This window comes from Ovis aries, chromosome 5 (genome assembly GCF_016772045.2).
Source record: "Ovis aries strain OAR_USU_Benz2616 breed Rambouillet chromosome 5, ARS-UI_Ramb_v3.0, whole genome shotgun sequence".
Classification (NCBI taxonomy): Eukaryota; Metazoa; Chordata; class Mammalia; order Artiodactyla; family Bovidae; genus Ovis; species Ovis aries.
Genome location: NC_056058.1, coordinates 36,131,381 through 36,157,072, shown reverse-complemented (window position 1 = coordinate 36,157,072; position 25,692 = coordinate 36,131,381). Strand labels below are relative to the sequence as shown.

The 25,692-nt window shown below is 37.5% G+C and overlaps 1 protein-coding gene across 4 annotated transcripts in view; it reads left to right on the top strand.

Annotated features, from left to right (window-relative positions):
- UIMC1 (ubiquitin interaction motif containing 1) overlaps nucleotides 1-25,692 on the top strand; it is a 131,214-nt gene that overhangs the window by 59,610 nt on the left and 45,912 nt on the right. For 3 of the 4 annotated variants that reach the window (XM_060415699.1, XM_060415697.1, XM_060415698.1), the window contains exons 4-9: nucleotides 2,218-2,342; nucleotides 3,066-3,165; nucleotides 3,477-4,219; nucleotides 10,185-10,249; nucleotides 14,299-14,375; nucleotides 21,862-21,962. In XM_060415699.1, coding sequence (XP_060271682.1) covers nucleotides 2,218-2,342; nucleotides 3,066-3,165; nucleotides 3,477-4,219; nucleotides 10,185-10,249; nucleotides 14,299-14,375; nucleotides 21,862-21,962 — 1,211 coding nt within the window. The remainder of the gene's footprint in view (nucleotides 1-2,217; nucleotides 2,343-3,065; nucleotides 3,166-3,476; nucleotides 4,220-10,184; nucleotides 10,250-14,298; nucleotides 14,376-21,861; nucleotides 21,963-25,692) is intronic. The other variant, XM_012178271.4, reaches the window with a different exon arrangement.

Below are 25,692 nucleotides of genomic sequence, written 5' to 3'. Positions count from 1 at the left end.
AGTACGTTGCTCGAATTGGGATTGCCGGGTCATATGTGTAGTTTGTTAGTCACTGCCAGAATCTTGTCCATAAGCATTATACAAAATGGCAATATTCTTTTTTATATTTATTAGCTAGAATAATTCTCTTTTGAAGTATTTTTTTAAATTTATTTAGTTTTAATTGGAGGGTAATTGCTTTACAATGTTGTATTGGTTTTGCCATACATCAGCATGAATCAGCCACAGGTATGCATATGTCCCTTCCCTTTGGAACCTCCCTCCCATCTCCCCCCCACCCCCCCACATCCCACCTCTCTAGGTTGTCACAGAGCACTGGGTTGAGCTCCCTGCATCATACAGCAAATTCCCAATGGTTATCTGTTTTACATATGGTAATGTGTATGTTTCAATGCTACTCTCAATTCGTTCTACCCTCTCCTTCCCTCACTGTGTCTAACAAGTCTTTTCTCTATGTCTTCATCTCTATTGCTACTCTACAAATAGGTTAATCAGTACCATTTTTCTAGATTCCATATATATGTGTTAATATACAGTATTTGTTTTTATTTTTCTGACATGCTTCATTCTGCATAACAGGCTCTAGGTTCATCCACCTCACTACAACTGACTTTGTTCCTTTTTATGGCTGAATAATACTCAGTTATATATAGGTGAAAGTGAAAGTCACTCAGTTGTGTCCAACTCTTTGTGACTCCATGGACTATACAGTCCATGGAATTCTCCAGGCCAGAAAACTGGTTAACCGTTTCCTTTTCCACGGAATCTTGCCAACCCAGGGATCAAACCCATGTCTCCTGCATTGCAGGCAGATTCTTTACCAGCTGAGCCACAAGGGAAGCCCGTTTTATATATATATATACCACACACACATATATACCACAACTTTATCCATTCATCTGTTGATGGACATCTAGGTTGCTTTCATGTCCTGGCTATTATAAATAGTGTTGCAATGAACATTGGGGTACATGTGCCTTTTAGAATGATTTTTCTCAGGGTATATGCCCAGTTGTGGGTTTGCTGGGTCGTATGGTAGTTTTATTCCTAGTTTGTTAGGGAATCTCCATACTGTTCTCCATAGTGGCTATATCAATTTACATTCCCACCAACAGTGCAAGAGGGTTCCCTTTACTCCACACCATCTTATAACTCTTTAAAGAGAAGCTTCTTTTCATCTATTTGGTTATCTAGAAGTATAGCTTATATTGGAAGAATAAGACAAAAGCTTGGTTCTCTCTTTTTTTTTTTTTCAGTTTTCAAAAGAATTGATTAATTGTTGATTGAATAACATATTGTTAACATTCTTCGACAGTGACCAATTAGTTTTTTTTAAGTACTATTATGAACTTACAGATTTAAACTTATTCGTGTGTTAGTCAACCAGTTGTGTCCAACTCTTTGTGACCCCATAGACTGTAGCCTGCCACTTCCTCTGTCCATGGAGTTCTCCACGGAAGAATACTGGAGTGGGTTACCATTCCCTTCTCCAGTTAAACTTATTGTTTTAATTCATTGTATTTATTATCCTTGTTGATGTTCAGTGGTCTCATTTTTGGCCATTGAGAACCTTTTTAAGTTGGGTCTTAAGTTCTTTTGATATAACCCTAGTAGTGTCTGGTAGATTCTTTGCTCATAGATATGACAGGTATTCTAATTCATCTTCTATTAATATGTTTCACTCTCCAGACTTGCAGTCAACTATTCCTCTCCAGGGTACCCCAGTTGCTTTTAATGGGAAATGCTGTTTGCAGATGACACTCAGGTCTTTAGAGATGTTCTTTTCTACTGTATAAATCAGAAGATTCTGAAAAGTAAAATTACTCTGGCTTGATGTTGAGCATAAAGCAAATATGTATCAGTATGAAGTGATAGGTATTGAGAAACCCTGGATTGGGAGGTAGTTCCTCTTATTCACTCACCAGATATTACCTGTTAGGAGCCAGGTACTCTTCTCTTGTGCTAAAGATACAACAGTGAAGAAAAGTAGGCAGAAACTCTGCCTGCATAGGAGCTCACAGTTTCGTTAATCGTGGACTCTTACAGCTGTTGCTACTGATCTTTACTGGTACCTTACCTTTTGGAGCTTTCCTTATTCACAAAATTGTACTAAGTGATCTTTAGTGTCTTCTCTTGAAAAGTTTAATAATTCTGTTTCTTGTCTACACACTTATTTAATGTTTGTGGTGTCTCTCTCTTTTCCCTATCTTCTTACAGAAATGACAGAAGAAGAACAGTTCGCTCTGGCTCTCAAAATGAGTGAACAGGAAGCTAGGGAGGTGAACAGCCAGGAGGCGGAAGAAGAGGAGCTCTTGAGAAAAGCCATTGCGGAGAGCCTGAATGTAAATATGCTATGTTGAAAAAGTTTGTGAGCATTGATCAGCAATATTTTATTTCTGCAGTGTCATGGCTAATTAGGAACTAGTTGTAGTAAGTAGTTCATAGGGTTTTCAATTAACAGATATTTCCCATTATCATTTTTAAAATCTGTGTCAAATTGTGAACTCAGTTTAGTGTTTTGTTAATTCTATAGGGAAGAGTTTTTTACCTCACAGATTTTCAGTCCATGTCTTAAGAGAACCATAGTATTTGGCAGCTTCTGAAAAGAGTTACTAAGTAATAAGAAACCAAAAGAGAGCAAGATAAGGTGCTTACTTTCCCTGTATTGTGGGGAAAACAAAGGGAATGAGAACTAGAGGTAGGTTATGAAGAGACAGAATGAGCAGTATTAAAAATTTTCAAATAATAATACATTGTGATTTGAATATGTGTAATTGAAGTTATTATAAATGTGAAAGATATTTGCCAGTGGCAGATCCTGAGCCATCCTTTATGCCATTCACTTTTCTATATTAGAAAAAGGTCTAGTGTAGTGATCTAATACAGTGCTTTGTACATAGTAGGCATGTAGTGCACATTGTGGAATTTATTTGAATCGAGCATCTACGTTTTGGAGAGGAGACTCACTTAGGGACAGTGGACTCCTCTTTTTGTACTTCCTATGACCCTTCATGTATAGCTATCTTAATAATAAACCTGGTCTGGTGTGGGATCACTTGTTTCAGAGTTGCCGGCCTTCTGATGCTTCTGCTACCAGATCTCGACCTCTGGCCACTGGACCATCTTCACAGTCCCACCAACAGAAAACCACAGACTCTGGGACCACTGAAGGCATGTCTCCCTGTTCTGGCTCCTTCTTCTCATCAAGCATAACCATATCAGAGGGATATCATGCTGAGAGTAGATATACAGAAATGTCCAGAATCCCTTTGGTGGTATTAAAGAGGTTAAATCAGATAGTAGTTGAGTTCTCACTAATATCCAGCATACTTTTATCTCCCAGGAGAAGCCAACTTTTGGTTAAACCCAAAGATGAGCCTTTTTTACCCACATTATGTAATTCTTGATAAGTGATAACTTACCAAACCCTCTTAATAAAAAATGGTTTGTCCTTAGCCCTACTTTTTCTCAAATACCTACAGGCATATGGCAGCTGGTACCTCCATCACTGTTTAAAGGCTCACATATCAGTCAGGGAAACGAGTCTGAGGAAAGAGAGGAGCCTTGGGACCACACTGAAAACACTGAAGAGGAGCCGGTCTCTGGCAGCTCAGGAAGCTGGGACCAATCAAGCCAGCCAGTGTTTGAGAATGAGAACGTTAAATGTTTTGACAGATGTACTGGCCACTTGGCTGAGCACACACAGTGTGGGAAGCCACAGGAAAGTACTGGGAGGGGTTGTGCTTTTCACAAAGCTGCCCAGGGTAGGGGGGACACATCTAGGCACTGTCTGCCTACCCCAGCAGATGCCAAAGGTCTCCAGGACATTGGGGGCACTGTACACTACTTCTGGGGTATTCCATTCTGCCCTGATGGAGTAGACCCTAACCAATATACCAAGGTCATTCTCTGCCAGTTGGAGGTTTATCAAAAGAGCCTGAAAATGACTCAGAGGCAGCTCTTAAAAAAAAAAGGTTTTGGGGAACCAGTGTTACCTAGACCTCCTTCTCTGATCCAGAATGAATGTGGCCAAGGAGATCAGGCTAGTGAAAAAAATGAAGGCATCTCAGAAGATGTGGGAGATGAAGACAACGAGGAGAGGCAGGAGTCTAGGGCATCTGTCTGGCACTCAAAAACCAAGGATTTCCAAGAAAGTCCAATTAAAAGCTTGAAAGAGAAACTTTTGTTGGAGGAAGAACCAACAACCAGTCATGGTCAGGTAAGGGTCAGTGATGCTGTGATTAAGGATGATTTATTCACAGATTAAACAAGGATTACTTTAGCTGGTTTTTTTGTGTTGCCTTCTCTCGGCTTTTAAAGTAGCACATATATGCTCACTCTGAAAAGTTAGGAAAGTACAGAAGAGTGTAAAGAAGAAAAAATTGACCATAATACCAGCACCAAAAGGCAATCATTATTACTTCTATGCATATAAAGTTATTTTTTTTTGTAAATTTTTCAACAGAATGAAGACTTTTCTGTATAGATTTTGTTCTTTCTCCTACTTAATAGCTTATCTTAGATCTTTTCCTATTCCTTATGCATTCTTGAAAACATTATTGTATCAGATGTATGTATCAGTTTATTTTTTGTTTCAAAATATGTATTTCTAAAAAGTTAAGTTTTTGAATAGGTAGTAATGTTCAACTGACTCAAAATTCAAAAAGATATAAATAAAGTTTGTCTTCTATCCCCATCCCCAGCAAACCAGTTCCCCTTCCTGAAGTCAACATTTATTACTGTTTTCTAGTGCATCCTTCTGAGGATTTCATGTGGTGCAAACAATGTGTATAGATACTTTTCCTCACCTTTTACACAGCTGATAGCATACTCTTCATTATTCTGTACCTTGCTTTTTTCATTTACTGTCTCTATGGGATCATTCCATAACAGTACATAAAGAATTTCTTCTTTTTCTTTTGGAGGGAGAATGTGTAATACACCATGTATGAATGAGTTTATTGTATCTAGTGTTCCTATTGGTGGACATTTAGGTTGTTTCCAAAATATTACTATTATAAACACTACTGCAGTGATTATTAATTTTTTTTAATTGGAAGAGGATTATTTTGTGCATAAGATGTTTCATTTACATGGGAGATTTTATAGGGTAACTTGTTGATATAATTGGTAGATCAAATAATATATATATTTACAATTTTGATAGCTGTTCCTAAATTGCCTTCTGTAGAGGTTGTATGAGTAGCAGCTTTCCCCATACCCATACCAGTACTGTATTGTCAGGACTTCTTGATCTTTGCCAGTCTGAGGATGAAACACAGTGGTATCATAGTGCAGTCTTAATTTTCACTTTTGTTATGTATGCTTGAGACCCATTTGTATTTCCTTTTTTGTCTGTTTACATCTTATGGGCATTTTTCTTTTATATCAGTCTTTTTCTTAGTGGTTTATAGACATCCTCTATGTATTAGGGGAAGTGGTCCTCTGTGATAGGAAGTGCAGGTAGTTTTCCAGTTGACTTTTTTACCTCACATAATCATGCGTTTCTTATTTTTGCTTGAGATTGTCAATAATTTACTGAAAACGACTCCCTATTTGGGCACATTTGCCTTTTAAGTCTTTTTCTGAGATACATAGATTATATTATATAGATATATATTTGTATATATGGTAGGTTAAACTTACACAAATTCTTTATAAACTAATTTTCAAGGGTATAGAATATTTTATTACTGTACTGCTTTGTGTTGCAGTTTCTGTTATTGGACTCTTGAGTTTTTGGTTTTGTTTTACAGTCATGCTATTTTTTTTTTTTTTTTGGTCTCTCTTAAGGGTTCAAGAAATGGTAGTGATGAGAAATTTCATTGCATTGTAGAGAGCATGGATTTGGAGTTTGAATTTTTACTTTAGTGTTTTAGTAACTGCCTTTGAGAAGGCCATTTAACTTCTGAATCTCAGTTTTAAAATATCTATAAAATGAAAGTAGTTATTCATATCTTTCAATAGTTTTAATGAATAAAGTGAATTCTGTAAAATGTCTAGTATAATACTTGGGAGATAATAGGCACTCAATAAATGGTAGTTTTCTCTAAGGGACCAGAAGGTTATTGATTGAAAATATATATGGGAATTTTTCTTCCCTAGCAGTCTTCTTCATCCATGTTCTAGAAAGATAGCTGTGTGGAAAGATAAAGCATTTTTCTTAACAGTTCTTCCAGTGATTTGCCTCTCTTCCAAAGGAAAGTTAAGTTATGCTTATGATAACATTTTGTTTATCCATTGTGATTCAGAGATGCTTCTTCTTAAAAGAATAAATTAAGTCCACAGAGTGAATGTTTAATATTTTACTGTAATTCAAGTTGTTGGCTTGAAAGATCCCAGGGGCTGGAGTTTTAGAACACAGACTTGTGTCAGGTTCTGAGGTTTTAAACCAGTGCCTTAAGAATGGGCTGGAAGTGACTAGAGCCTAATAGCTGGCTTTTTAGTTGAAGTTCTCTAACTTCATGAACAGGCCACCGAATACTACACATAGTAGTATTATTTGGTACTATTTGGCTACAAGAAACCAAATCAGGCTAGCTTAATTTAAAAAAAGGACTCGATCATAAAAAAGGTTCTCATAAATTCTCAAACAGAATGGTAAACCAAGCCTAGATAAGGTACTAGGTTTAGAAAATTCATCCCTGCCTCATAGTTATATCTGCTTCATTTTTCTCCCTGCAAACTGGCTTCCTTTGCTTCTCTGCTATACATGGTAGGTGGAAGACATTGATCGTCCAGTTCCCAAAGGTAAATACAGGTTACAGGAGATTTATTCTCTCCAAATTTCAACTTCAAGCTTCTAGGAAATTACTTACGGCCCATATGGAGTTAGTCATCCTCCCCAGCCCAGTTGTCTGTGGTCCAGAGGGGCGATGATCCAAATTGTACAAATGGCTGTGAGCCTACTGCTGTGCCACCATTCAAGGGGAGTGAGGAACAGTCCTCAGGAAAAGGAGATCAGGTAGACAACCTAGCAAATACTCAGTTTTGTCACATTAATTTTAGAAATCACTTAGAACTTGAAAAATGCGAAAAAGTGTAAAGAACAAAGTTGAAAGTATCCACAGTCTTATGATCCAATGATGTATTCCTTCATTTTTTTCCTGTACCTATTTTTTTTCTATAGTTTAGATCATATTACTATATTTTTATATTTTAACTTAACATACAAACATTTTCTGATGTTAAAATTACTTATTTTTAATGGCTGCTTATGAGTTTACCATAATATTTAAATTATTTTCCTATTGATGGATATTTCAGTTGTGATAAACATCTAAGTAAAACTTTTATTTATTTAATTACACTAATTTGTGTCTTTACGGATAGAGAACCAGAAAGATACTGGGTTAAAGAGTTATGAATGTAGAAAAGAAGACCTGCTGTTTATTGCTAAATTGCTTTTAAGAAAGATTGTTCCAATTTGTACTATTTCCTTCCAGCAGTGTATGAAAATGCCTAGTTCACTGCAGTCTTGCCAATGTAGAATAATATCTTTAAAAAACAAAGAGAAATTAATATCCTAATTCTATCAGCAAACAATGAAAATCTTGCAATTGTGATTTCACATCTTGGTCTTTTGCTTTCAGGAACTGGGTAGAAAGAGTTTATGTGCTTGTTAAACATTTTCAGTGGCTTTGTATCACTGACTCAATGCACATGAGTTTGAGCAAACTCTGGGAGATAGTGAAGGACAGGGAAGCCTAGTGTGCTGCAGTCCATGGTGTTGCAAAGAGTTGGATGTGACTTAGTGACTGAACAACAGCATGGCTTTGCTGGAACTGCCCATATTTGAGACTCCTTGGTTAATAGAGATAGCAAGAGTCCCAGAAATAAGGACTCAGAGAAACATTTACCCTGGGGCAAATTACTTAGTCTATACAAAGGTTGCAAAAACTTTGTATAGACTAAGCAATTTGAATCAGATGATAACCGGTTTCTGGCATCACTGCAATTATAGAGAAGATTTTAATGAAGATGGAGGGGTCATCTAAATGGCTTTACAGCAGGGAGAAGAAGGGTAGTATATTGATGTGGTCACTACTTTTCAGGGTCTAATCTTTGATTTTTAGTCCAGGTACTGGGATTTCTTTCCCAGGTTGTATGAGAATGTGAGAACTGACTTTGACTAACCAAATATCAAGCTGGTATGTATACCAAATCTCTGTTACTTTATTGTGGAAGAGAGACATTTTCATTGACCACAATACAAATACACCATCACACCTTTTTCAAGGTTGAAGGATCTGGAAGGCTGAAATAATCATCAGAAAATGGAAATTTTAAGGTGTGGTTTAACTAGGCTGTGGAAAGACCTAATAAGCTACCAGTGCCTGACAGCAGAGGACATTGTGTGGTGATCAGATGATGTGTATGTCTATTTGCTTTCACTTGCAGATCACGATTTTGAAGCCACTGCTTGATTCTGGGTCTTTGGATTTTTCTTTTTTATTTGTTGCAAACTATCCACTTCCATTAGCATATTTGTTCATGCGGAGTACAGTGTCTTGATTAGGCCCCAGGTTCCTTAGTGAAAGTTACATTCCTGTCATGCTTCTCTGTTCATTTTGATTAGCCGTGAATAGTCTAATCAACTTTTGTTTGCTTGTTTTGCTGTCTTATTTTCATATTCTGGAAGAACCTTACTTTGCCTCTGTGTTTAGATCACTGCCTTTGAGGTGTAAGTTTAGAAATTAAAAATGATTTATTGCAATAGATAGTTTTGGGATTCTGTATTGACATGATTAGGAAGAAGATCATTTGGAGTCAGAAAGGTCCAAGCTCCACTTTGAACAACTCTATGATTTTGGGAAGAAAATTTAACCTGTTGAAGTTTCACGTTCCTCATTTTAAAAATAATTTTAATAGCTTCTACTTCAGAAGGTTCATGTGAGGATTAAAGGATAATACGTGTAAAGTGATTAGCATAGGCCTGACACATAATAGGTGTAACAATAATTAAAAAAAATTAGACTGGAAAAGGTCGAGATGTGCTTTAGCCTAACATAGAGGTGGCAGTATCTCATAACTTGTTGATTAGTGCCTTATTTGTTTCTGAAGCCTGAGTCTTGATTGGCTAGTCATTCTAATAAAGTAAAATTCTATTAAATGGACACCAGGTGTCAGTATTTACCTTTTGGTGTTTTTTTTTGAGATAACAGGAACAAAACTGTTTTGTAACCGTTGAGTTCAAACAAAAAGATAAGTATTTATTACTGTTGTATTTTAGTCCTTTTGACAGTTTTGTTCAACCCTCCTTTTTCATGATGACTACATTCCCAATCATTGTACAGCTTTATCTTCTCTTTGACTGAGGACTCATCTAGGCTGTTCTTGTTTATTAGTATATTCCATCATTTACTTGAGAGATAGAGAGGTGCCTAACTTGTTTAGGTTATTTGTATTCTGTTAGGAGACCCTGAAAACTTCAGCTTTATATCTGTTGGAAGAAGCTTCGCAGCCCAGGTACTTCATCAGAAGTACCCCTAAGTCAGCAGTAGCTGCTTTTCCCACACTTTTCCATGCACCTACGTTTAACGAGTTAACATTTGCACCAACTCTATTAATAGTCAAAGAAAATAATTTTTTCCTTATCCGGTCCCTATTTGTTGTGTTTCTTAAACCATATCTTTTGTAGCTAAATATTAACCATAGTGGCAGATTCATAGCAAAAGGAATCTTTATAACCTTTTCTTTTGGATAGCCTATTTATGTCTTGGTTCTACCAAGAGATACTTCTTTCCATTGAGAGCTGAACTTTTCTCTGTATTTCTTCCTTCCACAACAAAAGCTTCATAATTGCTTTTCTGAAATCATAATTCATTTGACTAATATTTATATGCCTTGTGTTTTACACAGTGCATTGTATAAATTATCTTGTTTAATTCTCACAGTAACACTGTGAAGCAGGTTTTAATACTATTTTAAGATGAGGAAACAGATTGAAATGTTACTTATCCAGGATTAAAAGTTAATAGGTCATTCACCTGTGATTTAAATTCCAGTGTTCTGATTCCATAGAATATGTTCTTTTTACTTAAAACCACTGACTTTTATAAAATGTTTTATTTTTATTACTATGTGCTGAGTGTTAATGTTGAACAATTACTATATTTTTTTAAAGGAAGAAAAACCAGTTCATCTGTGCCTATATATTTAGGATGTTACATCTTTCTTTACAGTCTTCCCAAGGACTCTTTGTTGAAGAAACCTCTGAAGAAGGAACTTCTGTACCTGCCTCACAGAGGTAAGATAAATATTATTGTGGTTCTGAATTCTCCTCTGATAGTAGCAGAATAAAAGATAGCCACATGATGAGACTGTATAGGAACAGCTTTCCCAGGGACCTTTTAGCTCTTTTATACACACAGCCAAAGAGAAATCGTTATCTTCCAGTTCTCAAATATGCATATCATAGAAGCCTAGTGAATTAGGGTGGAAGAGATCTTAGAGGTTTACTTGTCTAACACAACTATCTTGGCACAAATTCCATCTACACTATTCCTGAAAAGCGGTCACATCCTGCTACTGTCTTAACGACATTCACTTCCTATGCCAATAACAAGGCTCTAGAATGATTTCTAAATCAAATCCCTTATACAATGGAAGTGAGAAATTGATTTAAGGGCCTAGATCTGATAGAGTGCCTGGTGAACTATGGATGGAGGTTCGTGACATTGTACAGGAGACAGGGATCAAGACCATCCCCATGGAAAAGAAATGCAAAAAAGAAAAATGGCTTTCTTGGGAGGCCTTACAAATAGCTATGAAAAGAAGAGAAGCGGAAAGCAAAGGAGGAAAGGAAAGATGTAAGCATCTGAATGCAGAATTCCAAAGAATAGCAAGAAGGGATAAGAAAGCCTTCCTCAGCGATCAATGCAAAGAAATAGAGGAAAACAACAGAATGGGAAAGACTAGAGATCTCTTCAAGAAAATTAGAGACACCAAGGGAACATTTCATGCAAAGATGGGCTCGATAAAGGACAGAAATGTTATGGACCTAACAGAAGCAGAAGATATTAAGAAGAAGTGGCAAGAAAACACAGAAGAACTATACAAAAAAGATATTCATGACCAAGATAATCGTGATGGTGTGATCATTCACCTAGAGCCAGACATCCTGGAATGTGAAGTCAAGTGGGCCTTAGAAAGCATCACTACAAACAAAGCTAGTGGAGGTGATGGCATTCCAGTTGAGCTATTTCAGATCCTGAAAGATGATGCTGTAAAAGTGCTGCACTCAGTATGCCAGCAAATTTGGAAAACTCAGCAGTGGCCTCAGGACTGGAAAAGGTCAGCCTTCATTCCAATCCCTAAGAAAGGCAATGCCAAAGAATGCTCAAACTACCACACAATTGCACTCACCTCACACGTTAGTAAAGTAATGCTTAAAATTCTCCAAGCCAGGCTTCATCAATACGTGAACCATGAACTTCCAGATGTTCAAGCTGGTTTTAGAAAAGGCAGAGGAACCAGAGATCAAATTGCCAACATCTGCTGGATCATGGAAAAGCAAGAGAGTTCCAGAGAAACATCTATTTCTGCTTTATTGACTATGCCAAAGCCTTTGACTATGTGGATCACAAGAAACTGTGGAAGATTCTGAAAGACATGGGAATACCAGACCACCTGACCTGCCTCTTGAGAAACCTATATGCAGGTCAGGAAGCAACAGTTAGAACTGGACATGGAACAACAGACTGGTTCCAAATAGGAAAAGGAGTACATCAAGGCTGTATATTGTCACCCTGCTTATTTAACTTCTATGCAGAGTACATCATGAGAACGCTGGGCTGGAGGAAGCACAAGCTGGAATCAAGATTGCTGGGCGAAATATCAATCACCTCAGATATGCAGATGACACCACCCTTATGGCAAGAAATGAAGAAGAACTAAAGAGCCTCTTGATGACAGTGAAAGAGGAGAGTGAAAAAGTTGGCTTAAAGCTCAACATTCAGAAAACTAAGATCATGGCATCTGGTCCCATCACTTCATGGCAAATAGATGGGGAAACAGTAGAAACAGTGTCAGACTTTATTTTTCTGAGCTTCAAAATCACTGCAGATGGTGATTGGAGCCATGAAATTAAAAGACACTTGCTCCTTGGAAGGAAAGTTATAACCAACCTATATAGCATATTCAAAAGCATAGACGTTACTGTCCCAACAAAGGTCCATCTAGTCAAGGCTATTGGAGAAGGCAATGGCACCCCACTCCAGTACTCTTGCCTGGAAAATCCCATGGATGGAGGAGCCTGGTAGGCTGCAGTCCATGGGGTCGCTAAGTCGGGCACTACTGAGCGACTTCACTTTCACTTTTCACTTTCATGCATTGGAGAAGGAAATGGCAACCCACTCCAGTATTCTTGTCTGGAGAATCCCAGGGACAGAGGAGCCTGGTGGGCTGCTGTCTGTGGGGTCGCATGGAGTTGGATATGACTAAAGTGACTTAGCAGCAGTAGTAGTCAAGGCTATGGTTTTTCCAGTGGCCATGTATGGATGTGAGCGTTGGACTATAAAGAAAGCTGAGCACTGAAGAATTGATGCTTTTGAACTGTGGTGTTGGAGAAGACTCTGGAGAGTCCCTTGGACTGCAAAGAGATCCAACCAGTCCATCCTAAAGGAGATCAATCCTGGGTGTTCTTTGGAAGGACTGATGTTAAAGCTGAAACTCCAATACTTTGGCCACCTGATGCGGAGAGCTGACTCATTTGAAAAGACTCTGATGCTGGGAAAGATTGAGGGCAGGAGGAGAAGGGGAAGACAGAGGATGAGATGGTTGGATGGCATCACTGACACAATGGACATGGGTGGACTCCGGGAGTTGGTGATGGACAGGGAGGCCTGGTGTGCTGTGGTTCATGGGGTCGCAGAGTCGGACACGACTGAGCAACTGAACTGAACTGAAAGGTTGATTGGTTATAAACTGCATTAATTAGATCAGACATCCAGTTATTTTTCTCTTTTATCATTAGTTGACCTTTGGGGATTATTCAAGAGCTTAATTTTGTGTTGACTGACTGTCATCTCCCAAACAGTAGTTGAGGCCCAATCATCATTTGCTGTTACTTAAGTTGATGTTCTTAGGCTTTTGGTTAAGTTGATAATACTGGGTGTTTCCTCCTGAGCTAAAGAATGTGACTTTGGTTTGATTCCTGCTGTTAAGACAGTTTTGGAAGTGGTTTTAACTGGAGTAGGCCGCCTGCTTCCTGCAGGCCTCTCTGCTTTGTTGTGGTGAGCCTTCTGCAGAACAGATGTAGGTTTTAATAAATGATTATACGCTTTGTCACCAGGAGAGAGTTGGAATTGCAGGCAATGTGGTTTGACTTCAAATTGATTAGCCCATTTAATAAATGTCAGCAAATTGTTTTGTGATGGACCCTTTGAATAGAGCTCTAATATTACATACAGAATAAACTGTATCTGGCTTAGGTTTATAACAAATGCTCTGAGATGTTTTATTTAGAGGGAGTAATCACTTGTGGTTTCTTATCAGGATTTGATTATTTATCATGAATCAGTGGTGGTTATTCTCTCTTCTCTGTGGTTCTTGGTTGTTGTGAGGATTTGTGTTTTTAAGCATTCTCTTGCATACTTGATTAAACTAATTGTAAAGCTCTGTGAAGCATGAGGGGGCTAGCTCAGATGCTCAGATCTCTAAGCCATGTGCTCCTATGTCAAGAAGAGATTGCACTCCATGAGCAGTCAGGGTAAACCAAAAGATTGGATGATGGTAGCCTTTCATAATTATGTTTTCCTCAGCTTGGTTGGACAGATTTTTGCTGTAGGCAGTTTGGAATTGTATCTTATTTTTGTTGCATGTAGAGCTACATCTTGAGATAAATAGGAAATTTAACTGCAAGGTGAGGGAAAACCTATTGTGTCAGAAGAATCTTCACATCTTCTCTTATGAGTTTACAAAACTCTAGCTTTCAGAAGGCTGAGATGGAGACTGTAAAACACTTTTGACATCCTTATATTGGAGTAGACTTTTTTTTTGGTTTTCTCTGATTCCATGGAGAGTCCTTACCCTTCAACCTTCCTTTGTGAAGACTCCAAAAGGGGATTCTTTTCATTCAGTGATTTCACTGAAACCAAAGTTGTAAGCATATTTATTTTCCCTATTTTGGACTTGGAGTTTTCACTGCTGATTCCTTGCTTCCCTGTTGTGCTTTTGTGGTGTTGGACAGCAGGTATCAGATTACCTGTGGCTTTGTGAAAGACTAACCATTGCTTTTGGTCCTGTGTTCTGATTTATTTTACTGGGAATTCACTAGGGGTTTGATTCTTTTTTCAGCATTGCTGCTTTGACCAGTAAGAGAAGCTCAGCCTTTATGCCAAAGAGTTCTGCAGAGGAAATCACTGTGTGTCCTGGTAAGTACCCCACTGTGTTTTTACGAGTTTCTGGTCCCTACCTTTTTGTGTCTATTAATTTTTCTGACTTTTCCAACCCACTCTCAGGAGGTTTATGTGTGATTGATGTGTGTATGTGTTCATACAACACGTATATATATACACATACACTTATTTTGCTGGACATTGGCTCTGCATCTCACCTTTTCTCTTCTTAGAGATAGTTTGAAATTTACATGGCTCTTTTGTCTGCTTGTTTACTTACTGGTGTCATCAGAGATGGCAGCAAAGCCTTTGGAGCGTTTAAATCTACATTCAGAGCCAAGAGACTTTATGGTTTGGTTTATGGGTTCTTAAAGTGGGTTGTCCTCAAAGTGGGTTGCATGGCATTAAGCAGTTTTTTTCACTGAGGCTTTTACTGGTTAGTTTTACATTGCCATTCATGGAGTCTATTGCATAGGGAGTTCAGAAATTGAATTTTATGCACAGTTCTGTCATTGACTTATTTTTAATCTCCAAATAGATACTTAACCTGGTTAAATATTGTACTTTGCTTTTGTTAATAATAATGATGAAAATATACATGTACTTTGTTTAAGGTTTGAGAAGATGTTTATTGAAAGTTGCACGTGAAAATGTTTTAATGTACAAAATAATGTAAAATGAACTAAGATATCCATTAAGTGAACTCTTGAGTTGAATCATTGTATATATGAAGAATTATTTTGTGATATGAATCACTACTTTCTAAGGAATTTGTTTTAGCTTAAATATATATATATATATATATATATATATATATACACTATATATAGTATATTTGGCTTTTCTTAAAAGTGAGGGCTAGTAAGTTATCAGTAGCCTCATTCATGTGAGTAACTTCCTCTTAACATTTAAACTCTTTGGACAGCGAGAATTGGACAAATGTTACCTTAAGTCATATTTAGTTTTTCCTGAGGTTGCATATAACCTGTTGGGGTCAGAGAGACTGGTAGTTTTCTTATTTTGGTTTCTTTCAAGTTTTTTCCCACAGATACTCATACTTAGTTTACACATTAGTCTAGGAAAGTCCTGCCAAAGTTTAAACATTTGACAGCATATTGTAAAAGTCTTTATTTATTTTTAAAGTTTAACTGTGTCATTTTTGTTGAAAGTGGTTTCTTTATTATTTGAAGTTTATGTGAATTATTGTCTAATGATGACACTACCAAGTGCCATGATTTTGGCAGAAGCTCTCAGGAATACGGTGTCATTTTTGTGAAAAAATAGCATTACTCCCTCTCCATCTAGGTCTGTTGACCTGTGTCATCTAGAGGGAAGCAGTAAGTTAAGGATGATGGCATGTGACATCACCCTGGGATCTTACAGGAGGAACCTGCAAATACAATAATATTGAAATCCTAATGAGAGGAAAGTTAATGAGGAAAAAGCAAGCCCTTCGTCACTGTGGTTATATAACTTTTGTGATCATGATTTGCTGTCATTAACCTGCTAATTAACTCCAACTGTTTGTTGATATAAGCCACTTCTAAATGAGTTAGGTAAAAGGTTTCCCTAACATTATTGTTCTTTTTGCTAAGAAAGTATAACTACTTCTCTATGGAGCTAGACTCCTGAGTCTCTATAATATAGTGGCTTAAAGACTTAAACATAAGACACCATAAAACTCCTAGAAGAGATCATAGGCAAAGTATTCTCTGATATAAATTATATCAATGCTTTCTTAGGTCAGCCCCCCAAGGCAATAGAAATAAAAGCAAAAATAAACAAATGGGACCTAATAAAACTTACAAGCTCTTACATAGTAAAGAAAACCATAAACAAAGCAAAAGATAACCAATTGAGTGGGAGAAAATATTTGCAAACTATACAACCAACAAGGATTTAATTTCCAAAATAGACAAACAGTTCATATACCTCAACAACAAAAATCAAACAACCTAATCAAAAATGGGCAGGAGACCTAAATAGACATTTCTCCAAAGGTGAAATACAGATGGCCACCAGGCACATGAAAACATGCTCAACTTTGCTAATTATTAGAGAAATACAAATCAAAACTGCAGTGAGGTACCATTGACCTCACACTGGTCAGAATGGCCATCATTAAAAAATCTAAACCTACCTGTGAAATAGAAACAGACTCACAGACCTAGAGAACAAACTTTTGGTTGCCAAAAGGGAGTGGGGGAGGGATAAGTAGGAGGCTTGGGTTAACAAATGCAAACTGTTAAGGATAAAAATAAGGTTCTTCTGTATAGTACATAGAACTATATTTCATTTCCTGTGATACACCGTAATGGAAAAGAATGTAAAAAGACATGCATATATATGTATAACTGAATCACTTTGCTGTACAACAGAAATTAACACAACTTGTAAATCAACTGTACTTCAATAAAAATAAAATATATAATTTAGAAGCTATATATAAAAATTTGTCCTAAATGAATGAAACACAGATTGAGTATAGTAGTCCATCTTACCTAGTTTGTTTTGTCTCATATTGCTTGCAGTTCCTGGGGTCTGATACTCAAATTATAACATTATCTTAGTGAAGAAGCAGGATTACAACATCATGCCCACATTGTGCATGATGCTAACATTATTTCTATGAAGCTAATGTCCTCTTAAGTTGTCACTATCATTGAATACATAGTTAAATGTTTCAGCCATTTACAGAAAGCTTAATGAAGGACTTTTATTGTTACAGTGGTACAAGCAGTGAGTAGCTCTTTTATTTTTCTAACAGATTAAATGTCATTTTTGAAAATATCTCTCAGGAAAGCTTGATAGAGAAGATTTTGAAGTTTATACACTATAAGTCTTTTTCCAACAGGGTGGTGAAATCTGTGTGTGTAACCAGTTTCAAAAAAATTATGATGTATTAAAATATGATTAACACTAGAAATGTATATAATCGTTCTTTGATGATTGAGAAGCTACCTCAGTACCTTTTAAGTATACTCTTTGCCCAGCATTGGCTGCTTATTGTATTTGTGAAGCACAGAAATACCAGTTAGATGTATAGTGTGTATAGTGTAGATAACAGAAAACTTACTGGATTGTGTTCTCAGATAAATTTCCTTTCTGGACTTATTGTCATCTTTTGAAATATTGTTTCTGTTCTTTTATCAAGTGATAGATGTCTAGACCAGAGGATGACAAACTTTTTCTATTAGGTTGGTGCAAATGTAATTGTGGTTTCAGGCTGTGAATTTTAAATCATTATCACTAGGCTCAAACACATCTTTATTAATCAAAATAGGGACTGTTACAGTCAACACATTTTGCCAACTAGAAATAAGTTTGTTTATTCCTGTAGCATAAAAATCTGTGTTTTGGGATTCGATGAACGCTTAGAAAGCATTTTCTGCCTCCTGTTGGTTGTGAAAGCACTTTCCCTGCAAAAAGGTTATTGAGATGGTTGAAGAAGTGGTAGTCATTGGCGAAAAAATAAAATCAGGTGAATATAGATGAGGCAGAACTTTGTACCCCAATTTGTTCAACTTTTGAAGCATTGGTTGTGTGATGTGCAATTGGATGTTGTACAGAAAAAAAGCCCTTTCTTTTGACCGATGCTGGCTGTGGGCATTGCTGTTTTTGGTGCATCTCATTGATTTGCTGAGCATACTTCTCAGATGTAATGGTTTGGCTGGGATTCAGAAAGTTGTAGTGAATCAGATGGGCAGCAGACCACCAAACAGTGACCATGACCTTTATTGGTTCAGGTTTGACTTAGGGAAGTGCTTTGGATCTTCTCGGTCCAGCCTCTGAGCTGGTTGTCTCCAGTTGTCATATAAAATCCACTTTTGGTCACATGTCACAAGCTAATCTAGAAAATGGTTCATTTTTGTTGCACAGAATAAGAGAAGATGACACTTCAAAATGATGATTGTTTTGACTTGTGGTCAGCTCAAGAGGCACCCACTTTCTGAGCTTTTTCACCTTTCCAATTTGCTTCAAATGGCAAATGATCATAGAATGGTCGACATTTTCTTTGGCAACTTCTTGTGGAGTTGAAAGAGGATCGGCTTCAGTGATTGCTCTCAGGTGGTCATTGTCACCTTCTATTGGCTGGCCACAGTGCTTGTCTTCAAGGCTCTTGTCCTCTTTGCAGATCTTCTTGAACAGCCACTGCACTCTACGTTCATTAGCAGTTCCTGGGCCAAATGTGTTGCTGATGTTGCAAGTTGTCTCTGCTGCTTTACAACCCGTTTTGAACTTGAAAAAGAAAATTGCTCAAATTTGCTTTTTGTCTAACATCATTTCCCTAGTCTAAAATAAATGTAAAATAAACAGCAAGTAATAAGTCATTAGTAAAAAAACATAAAATGAGAAATGCACATTCAGTTCAGTTCAGTTCAGTCTCTCAGTTGTGTCCGACTCTTTGCAACCCCATGAATTGCAGCACACCAGGCCTCCCTGTCCATCACCAACTCCTGGAGTTTACCCAAACTCATGTCCATCGAGTTGGTGATGCCATCTAGCCATCTCATCCTCTGTCGTCCCCTTCTCCTCCTGTCCCCAATCCCTCCCAGCATCAGGGTCTTTTCCAGTGAGTCAACTCTTCGTATGAGGTGGCCACAGTATTGGAGTTTCAGCTTCAGCATCCATCCTTCCAGTGAACCCCCAGGACTGATCTCCTTTAGGATGGACTGGTTGGATCTCCTTGCAGTCCAAGGGACTCTCAAAGAGTCTTCTCCAACACCATGATGTGTAACATAACTGCATTTATTTAAGAATGTATTCTAATATCAAACAGCAGATTTCAACAGCACAAAACCAAAATTACTTTTGCACCAACCGAATATAAAAAGACTAGATAATAAATATTTTAGGCTTTGTGGGCCATGCAAAGTACTTGAAATTACTCTGCTATTTTAACTTGAAAGCATTCATAGACAGTATAAAGAAGAATGAATGTGGCTGTGTCCCATTAAAACTTTATTTTCAAAAACAGGCAACTGGCTCTACTTGAACTGGTGGCAGACCCCCGAACCAGAGCATGAGGGGTCCCCATCTTGCTGGTTTGGCCAAAAAGTTCCTTCAGTTTTAAAAGTAAAAATAAAGGATACATTTTTTTATTTTCACCAAGAACTTTATAGAACAGTGTATTCATTGTTTTGTTCCACTACCTTCTGCCATTTTCCAGGCAACTTCATAATTCCATTTTCCCAAAACTTATTATTTTATTTTTCAGCAAAGAACTGCTCCAAAGCCTTTACAATCTTCCAGAGAAAGAAAATTTTTTCCATTAGGAGAATTTTGTAGAGACCAAAATAAACATACATCTGAAGATACAACTTTTGGCGAATACAGCAGAATGAACTTCCTAGCCAGGATATAGCAGTTTTTGCCTGGTCATCAAAGAAACATGCATCATGCATTATCTTGATGGAAGATTATGTATTTTCTTTTGACTAATTCTGGACCCTTTTCATTGAGTGCTGCTTTCAGTTGGTCTAATTGGGAGTAGTACTTGTTGGAATTAATCATTTAGCTTTCCAGAAGGACCTCATAATAGAGGGCTCCCTTCCAATCCCATTATATATACAGCATCACCTTCATTGGATGATCAGCTTTTGGTGTGGTTGGTGATGGTTCTTCTTACTTGCTCCATGATCTCTTCCATTCCGCACCATTGTACAGTATGCACTTTTCACTGCCTGTCACAACTTGCTTTAAAAACAGAATGTTTTCATTGCATTTAAGTAGAGAATTGCATATGGAAGTATGGTCAAGAACGCTTTTTCTGCTTAATTTATGTGGCACCCAAACATCAAAGCTATTAACGTAACCAAACTGGTGCAATTTTTTTTCAACACTTGATTTGGATATTTTGAGTATGTCGGCTTTCTCCTGTGTGGTTAATGTTGATTATTCTCAGTTGATGTCTTGATTTGATTACTGTCAACTTCAACTGGTTGACCTGACTGATTTCTCGCATTGTCCAGCGAGAAATCTGCACAAAATTTTGCAAACCGCTTTTGACACATTCGATCAGTCACAGCACCTTCACCATATACTGCACAAATCTTTTCTTGTTTCAGGTGCATTTTTACCTTTCTTGAAGTAATAAAGCATGATATGCTGATAATGTTGTTTTTTTCCTTCTGTTTATAATACTAAAATGGCTACAAAAAACCCACCAGTTTTGATAGGTTTTTAAAAAAATGCATGCTGATATAACAGCTGTCACAATACAATCTAATAAAATTGTTTCAAATGAAGTTAAAGACAACCAAGTGCTAGTAGAGCCATTGTACAGAAAAAAAGCGAAACCTTTTGGCCAGCCCAATACTTCTTATTGCTAGTAGCCTATACAGCGCCTGGAACTTCTTTCATAAATATGTATTGCATTAATGTTGAATTAGTAGATGCTGCTTAAAGAATAGTTAAAGAAAGACATATCTTCGAGAATGTATTTGTAGTTCTGCTCCCAATTTTTATGTCTTCTCTAATCATCCCTTTAGCCTCAAGAATTAGCATTGGCAATGTTTTGTTTTAAGTGTGTAAATATACTTTAAAGCCAGAACTGTGCTGGAAAAGAAGCCAAATGGATTAACAGATGAATGGATAAACAAATTGTGATATAGCCATACAGTGGAATACTATTAAGCGGTAAAAAGGAATGAGCTACTGATATATGTAACAACATGAATGCTTCTCATACACATGCTAGAAGAAAGAAATCAGACACAGAACATGACACACTGTGTTATTTCATTTATATGACTTTCTAGAAAAGGCAAAACTGTAGAACATAAGGTAGATTGATCATTGTAAGGAGCCAAGTGGGAGGAGGATTGACTGCAAAGGGGTACATAAGAACTTTTGAGGGTGCTTGAAATATTTTATATCTTGATTGTGGTTATATGATATAAAGATGCCATGTATACATTGTATGCCTTTGTCAAAACTTACTGTATACTGAAAATTGGTGAATTCTGTTATATATAAATTATGCTTCAGTAAAGTTCTTTTTTTTAAATGGAGATAAGAGTTAAAATTTTTTTTAAAAATTTATTTAGTTTTGACTGTGCTGAGTCTTCGTTGCTGTTTGGGCTTTTTCTGTATTGTGGTGAGCGGGGGCTACTCTGTAGTTGTGATGTGTGGGTTTCTCATTGCTCTGGCTGCTCTTGTGGAGCACAGGATCTATAGAGTGCAGGGCTTCAGCAGCTGTGGCATGTGAGCTCAGTAGTTGCAGTTCCTGGGGTCTAGAGCACAGGCTCTATAATTGTGGCACATGGACTTAGTTGTTCCGTGGTGTGTGGAATCTTCCCAGACCAGGGATCCAACCCATGTCTGCTGCTTTAGCATCTGGATTCTTTACCACTGAGCCACCAGGGAAGCCCTCAGTAAAGTTTTAAGAAGAAACAAGCTTGATTTATATTGCTACTGCAGTATTATCTATCATGCTCTAAGCTTAAGGAAATAAGTGTTTTCTTTCAACTATGAAAATACAAACTGAAAATTAATGAAGTTTTGATTTTTTAAATTGCAGAGACACAGCTAAGTTCTCCTGAAACTTTTGACCTTGAAAAAGAAGGCTTTCCAGATGGCAGAGAGACCCTGGATGAAGTAAGAATAATGGCAGATAAGGAGGTGAATATTACTTTTAATTTTTCTCAGTGTTTTCTTTCTACTGGTCGTCCTTTCTCTGATGCAGTATTGACCTTGGATGAAGAGATCTAAATGACAGTGGGTTAGGTTTTTATCTTAGATTCTTAAAAGTGAGTTCAGCACTATTTCTAAATATAACAGTAGTTCCATTTCTTCAGTATTGTAATATGCTTTATTATGTCTAGTACAGATGGGGAAATGGAGATTTAGGATGTTTGAGTAATGTTGACCTAAAAAATAGTCACAACCTAGAAGCTGAGAGTTATGTTTTATTTGGTGGGAATTTTTAGGGGGGAGGAGTCAGGTTATACAGAAACTCTTAACATGGAGCAGGTATTCTAAACATCAAAAGGTTATTGTTAATTAAGGAAAATATCTCAAGAAATTTAATGCTTTTCTTTGTGTGGGAAGATGCAAGAGTCTGGGCTTACTGAAATCATTCCTTTCGTATGCATCTCAGCTGTCTGGAGCCAGTGCTCACCCTGGGGAGTGGTTGATGGCTCCTGATAGCAGGCATTGTTCTTCCTGGGCTCAGAAATTCACATTTGGAGGGCCAGAATCCCTTATGGCTATGACAGTCATGTTTATTGATGTGACAGGAAATACTCCATTTCATAGTAATTTGCTCAGATTCAAACTGCTAATAATGATAGTACCAGAATTTGGGCATAGATTTGTCTCCAAAGTCCTGGAGCATTTTCTGTTAACATAATGATGTAACAGAGATGAACAATCTTGGAAAAAGTTGCTACCTTTATATTGTGACCTAACTTTCAGCCCTAATTTTGAGATGTGATCAGAAATGCAAAATCTGGATAACAGCATGGTAAAATAAGTCAATCTGTGTTTGTACTAGTACCTTTCTTAAGTTCACATATCTGACATTAACCGTAAGGCTGATTGACACAAGTTCATACGCCTGATTAAGATTCAGTGCATATTTTTTCATGTTGAGTCTGACAAAACAATTTAAATATCAATAACTCTTTTAAAGAATTTAGACCTTTAAAATGTGTTGTGAAAAGTAGCCTGAGACTTAAACTAGTTTTTCATGAAAATAAATTTTTTGGTTACACATGTGCTTACGTTTTATTCTGAGCAATGCTCTTATTCTGAGCTTCATTCTCTTATTCCTTTTTATATTGTACATTTTTTTGAAAACAGTTTTTGCCTTAGAAGTTATTAATAGATCCCCTTCCTAGTTTCTGTACTGCAGGTAACTGAGTGGAAATCCTGCTTTCGTGACTTGTGCCTGTTGTTTGGTTCCCTGGAACCTGATCTGTCACAACTGAGACTGAGATTCCCTCATGCCTGTAGTGTTAGTTTCCTAACACCTTTTGGTGAGGAGTTCCCTGTTTAAGAGCTGCTGAAGCTGGATCCTGCTACATAGTGTCAAAATGGCCTCAGGTTCTTATCCTAGGGAGAAACTATAACCTTCTCAGTAGGGATGGGGGAACAGAGTGTTGTTAACATAGTTATCTTAACATGCAGAAGAAGCTCTGCAAGCCTTTAGCTAATCAAGGCTGATTTCTTAAGCATCCATGACTGTGGAGGAAACAAGTTTTTGGACAAAGAGCAAGAACCCTATTTAAAAGTTATGTATGTCTGCAGCACTACACATCAAGTGGATGGAATTGTATGGTCTTTTTCACATCTAATGTCCCCTTTTTGGTGTTGCTGTTTGCTAATATCTGTGGATGCTCTAAATAGTCTTAGAAGTTAACATTAAAGGAAGTTAGAGATGCTGTAGTTTTTAAGTTATTGCACAAACACTAGTTACAAGTCACTTACTAGAAAGATAGAATCTGGGCCTTCTTTGTGTACAATGATAGTATTACAAAGGGTGTGGACTCTTGCCATTGGAATCTGTGTACAGGGTCATTTACCCCAAAATTTCTTGTTTATTGTGCAAGGAACTTGAGTATTGGAACTAGAAGACATGACTTTGAATTCCAACCCTATCACCTTGGTCAGATTAATTGCTTTGTTCATTTATTTGGTTCAGATATTATAGTTTGTGTACTGTGTGCCAGTTACTGTTTTGGAGTCGTGAGATATAGGTAAATATAAAAACAACTCCTGCCCTCAAAGGGACACACAAACAGATAATTATAATGTGGTCTTGTTGCAGGAAGAGGGCGCTCGTCTAACACTAGGAAATGAATTGTCTGAGGAGACACATGTGCTGACAATGCAAGAGATTTTATTGGGAGAGGGCACCCGGGTGGATAGCACTAGGCTAAGGAAACCCAGGAGAACTGCTCCGCCGCGTGGCTCACAGTCTCGGGTTTTATGGTGATGGGATTAGTTTCCGGGTGGTCTTTGGCCAATCATTCTAATTCAGAGTCTTTCCTGGTGGTGCACGCATCACTCAGCCAAGATGGGTGCTAGCGAGAGGGATTCCGGGAAGTGGACGGACACGCGGTGTCTCCTTTAGACCTTTCCCGAACTCTTCCTGTTGGTTGTGGCTTATTAGTTCCGTATTCCTTATCAGGATCTCCTGTCATAAAACAACTCATGCAAATGGTTACTATGGTGCCTGACCAGGGTGGGTGGTTTCAGTGTGCTTCCTCTAACAGTCTGACAAATGTAAGGTTAGAAAGTGCCTGGGGCATTAGGGGAGGGCATTAGAGGAATGCCCTAATGGAGAAGAATGCTTTTCTGAATCTCAGTTCTTCATTTATAAAATGTAGACAGAAATAGCCTATTTTATTGGGTTGCTCTGATGATGAAATTAGATAAAGAATATGAAACATAGCAGGGATTTGGCACAAGTAGAAATATGCATGTGGAACTGCTTTGTAACACACTGGCTGCTCAGTGATATTAGCTTACTAATGACACAGAATTGCTTGACAGTATTTGAGGTATTTGGAATACCCTTGCCAGAACTGTAGTCCCTCTTGATTTGATTTCCTGCAGTGGTAAGGTTCTTTTGGAAATAATATTTTTGGATTATCTTGCTTGCGTGGGGGTCTCAGATATTCGTACTCAGAAGTCTGTTAACTGTGGGCTTTATTCAGACTCAGATACAGTTGACCCTTGAACAACAAGGGGGTTAGGAGTGCTGACTTTTCATGCAGTTGAAAACCTGTGTATAACTTATAGTGGGCCCTTGGTGTCTGTGTTTTCTCCCTAACACAGCCAACTGCAGTCTTAGAACTGTAGTATTTACTGTTGAAAAATATTTGTATATTAGTGGACCTGCACAACTGTAGTCAGTTTAGGCAGTTGGTGAAGTAAACTGTGTTAAATAGACTGTGTCTAAGATAAAAGGGGAGATAAACACTTTCCTAAACTATGCATAAATCTTATGGGGAATGGGTAAGGGAGTTGGTGACTGTAGGACATACTCTTATTTTCATTGGATCCATTTCTTGAGATGAAGTTTCTTTTCAGGCTAGCCTTTAATAGATCATGATTTGGTATACAAGTACCTGTTTTGAGAAAATACACATATAGTATTTTAAAAGCAGCAGAAGCAGCTCTGCAGAGACCCAGTCCCTGATTGCATAGTCCTCACAAAAGCTTCTTGGCTTGTATTTTTTTTCCTTTTGAGGCTCCTCCATTATAGTTAATATTTAAATAGACATTTTTAATGGTGCTGGGAAAAAACTTGCTGCTGCTACTGCTGCTGCTGCTAAGTCCCTTCAGTCGTGCCTGACTCTGTGCAACCCCATAGATGGCAGCCCACCAGGCTCTGCCGTCCCTG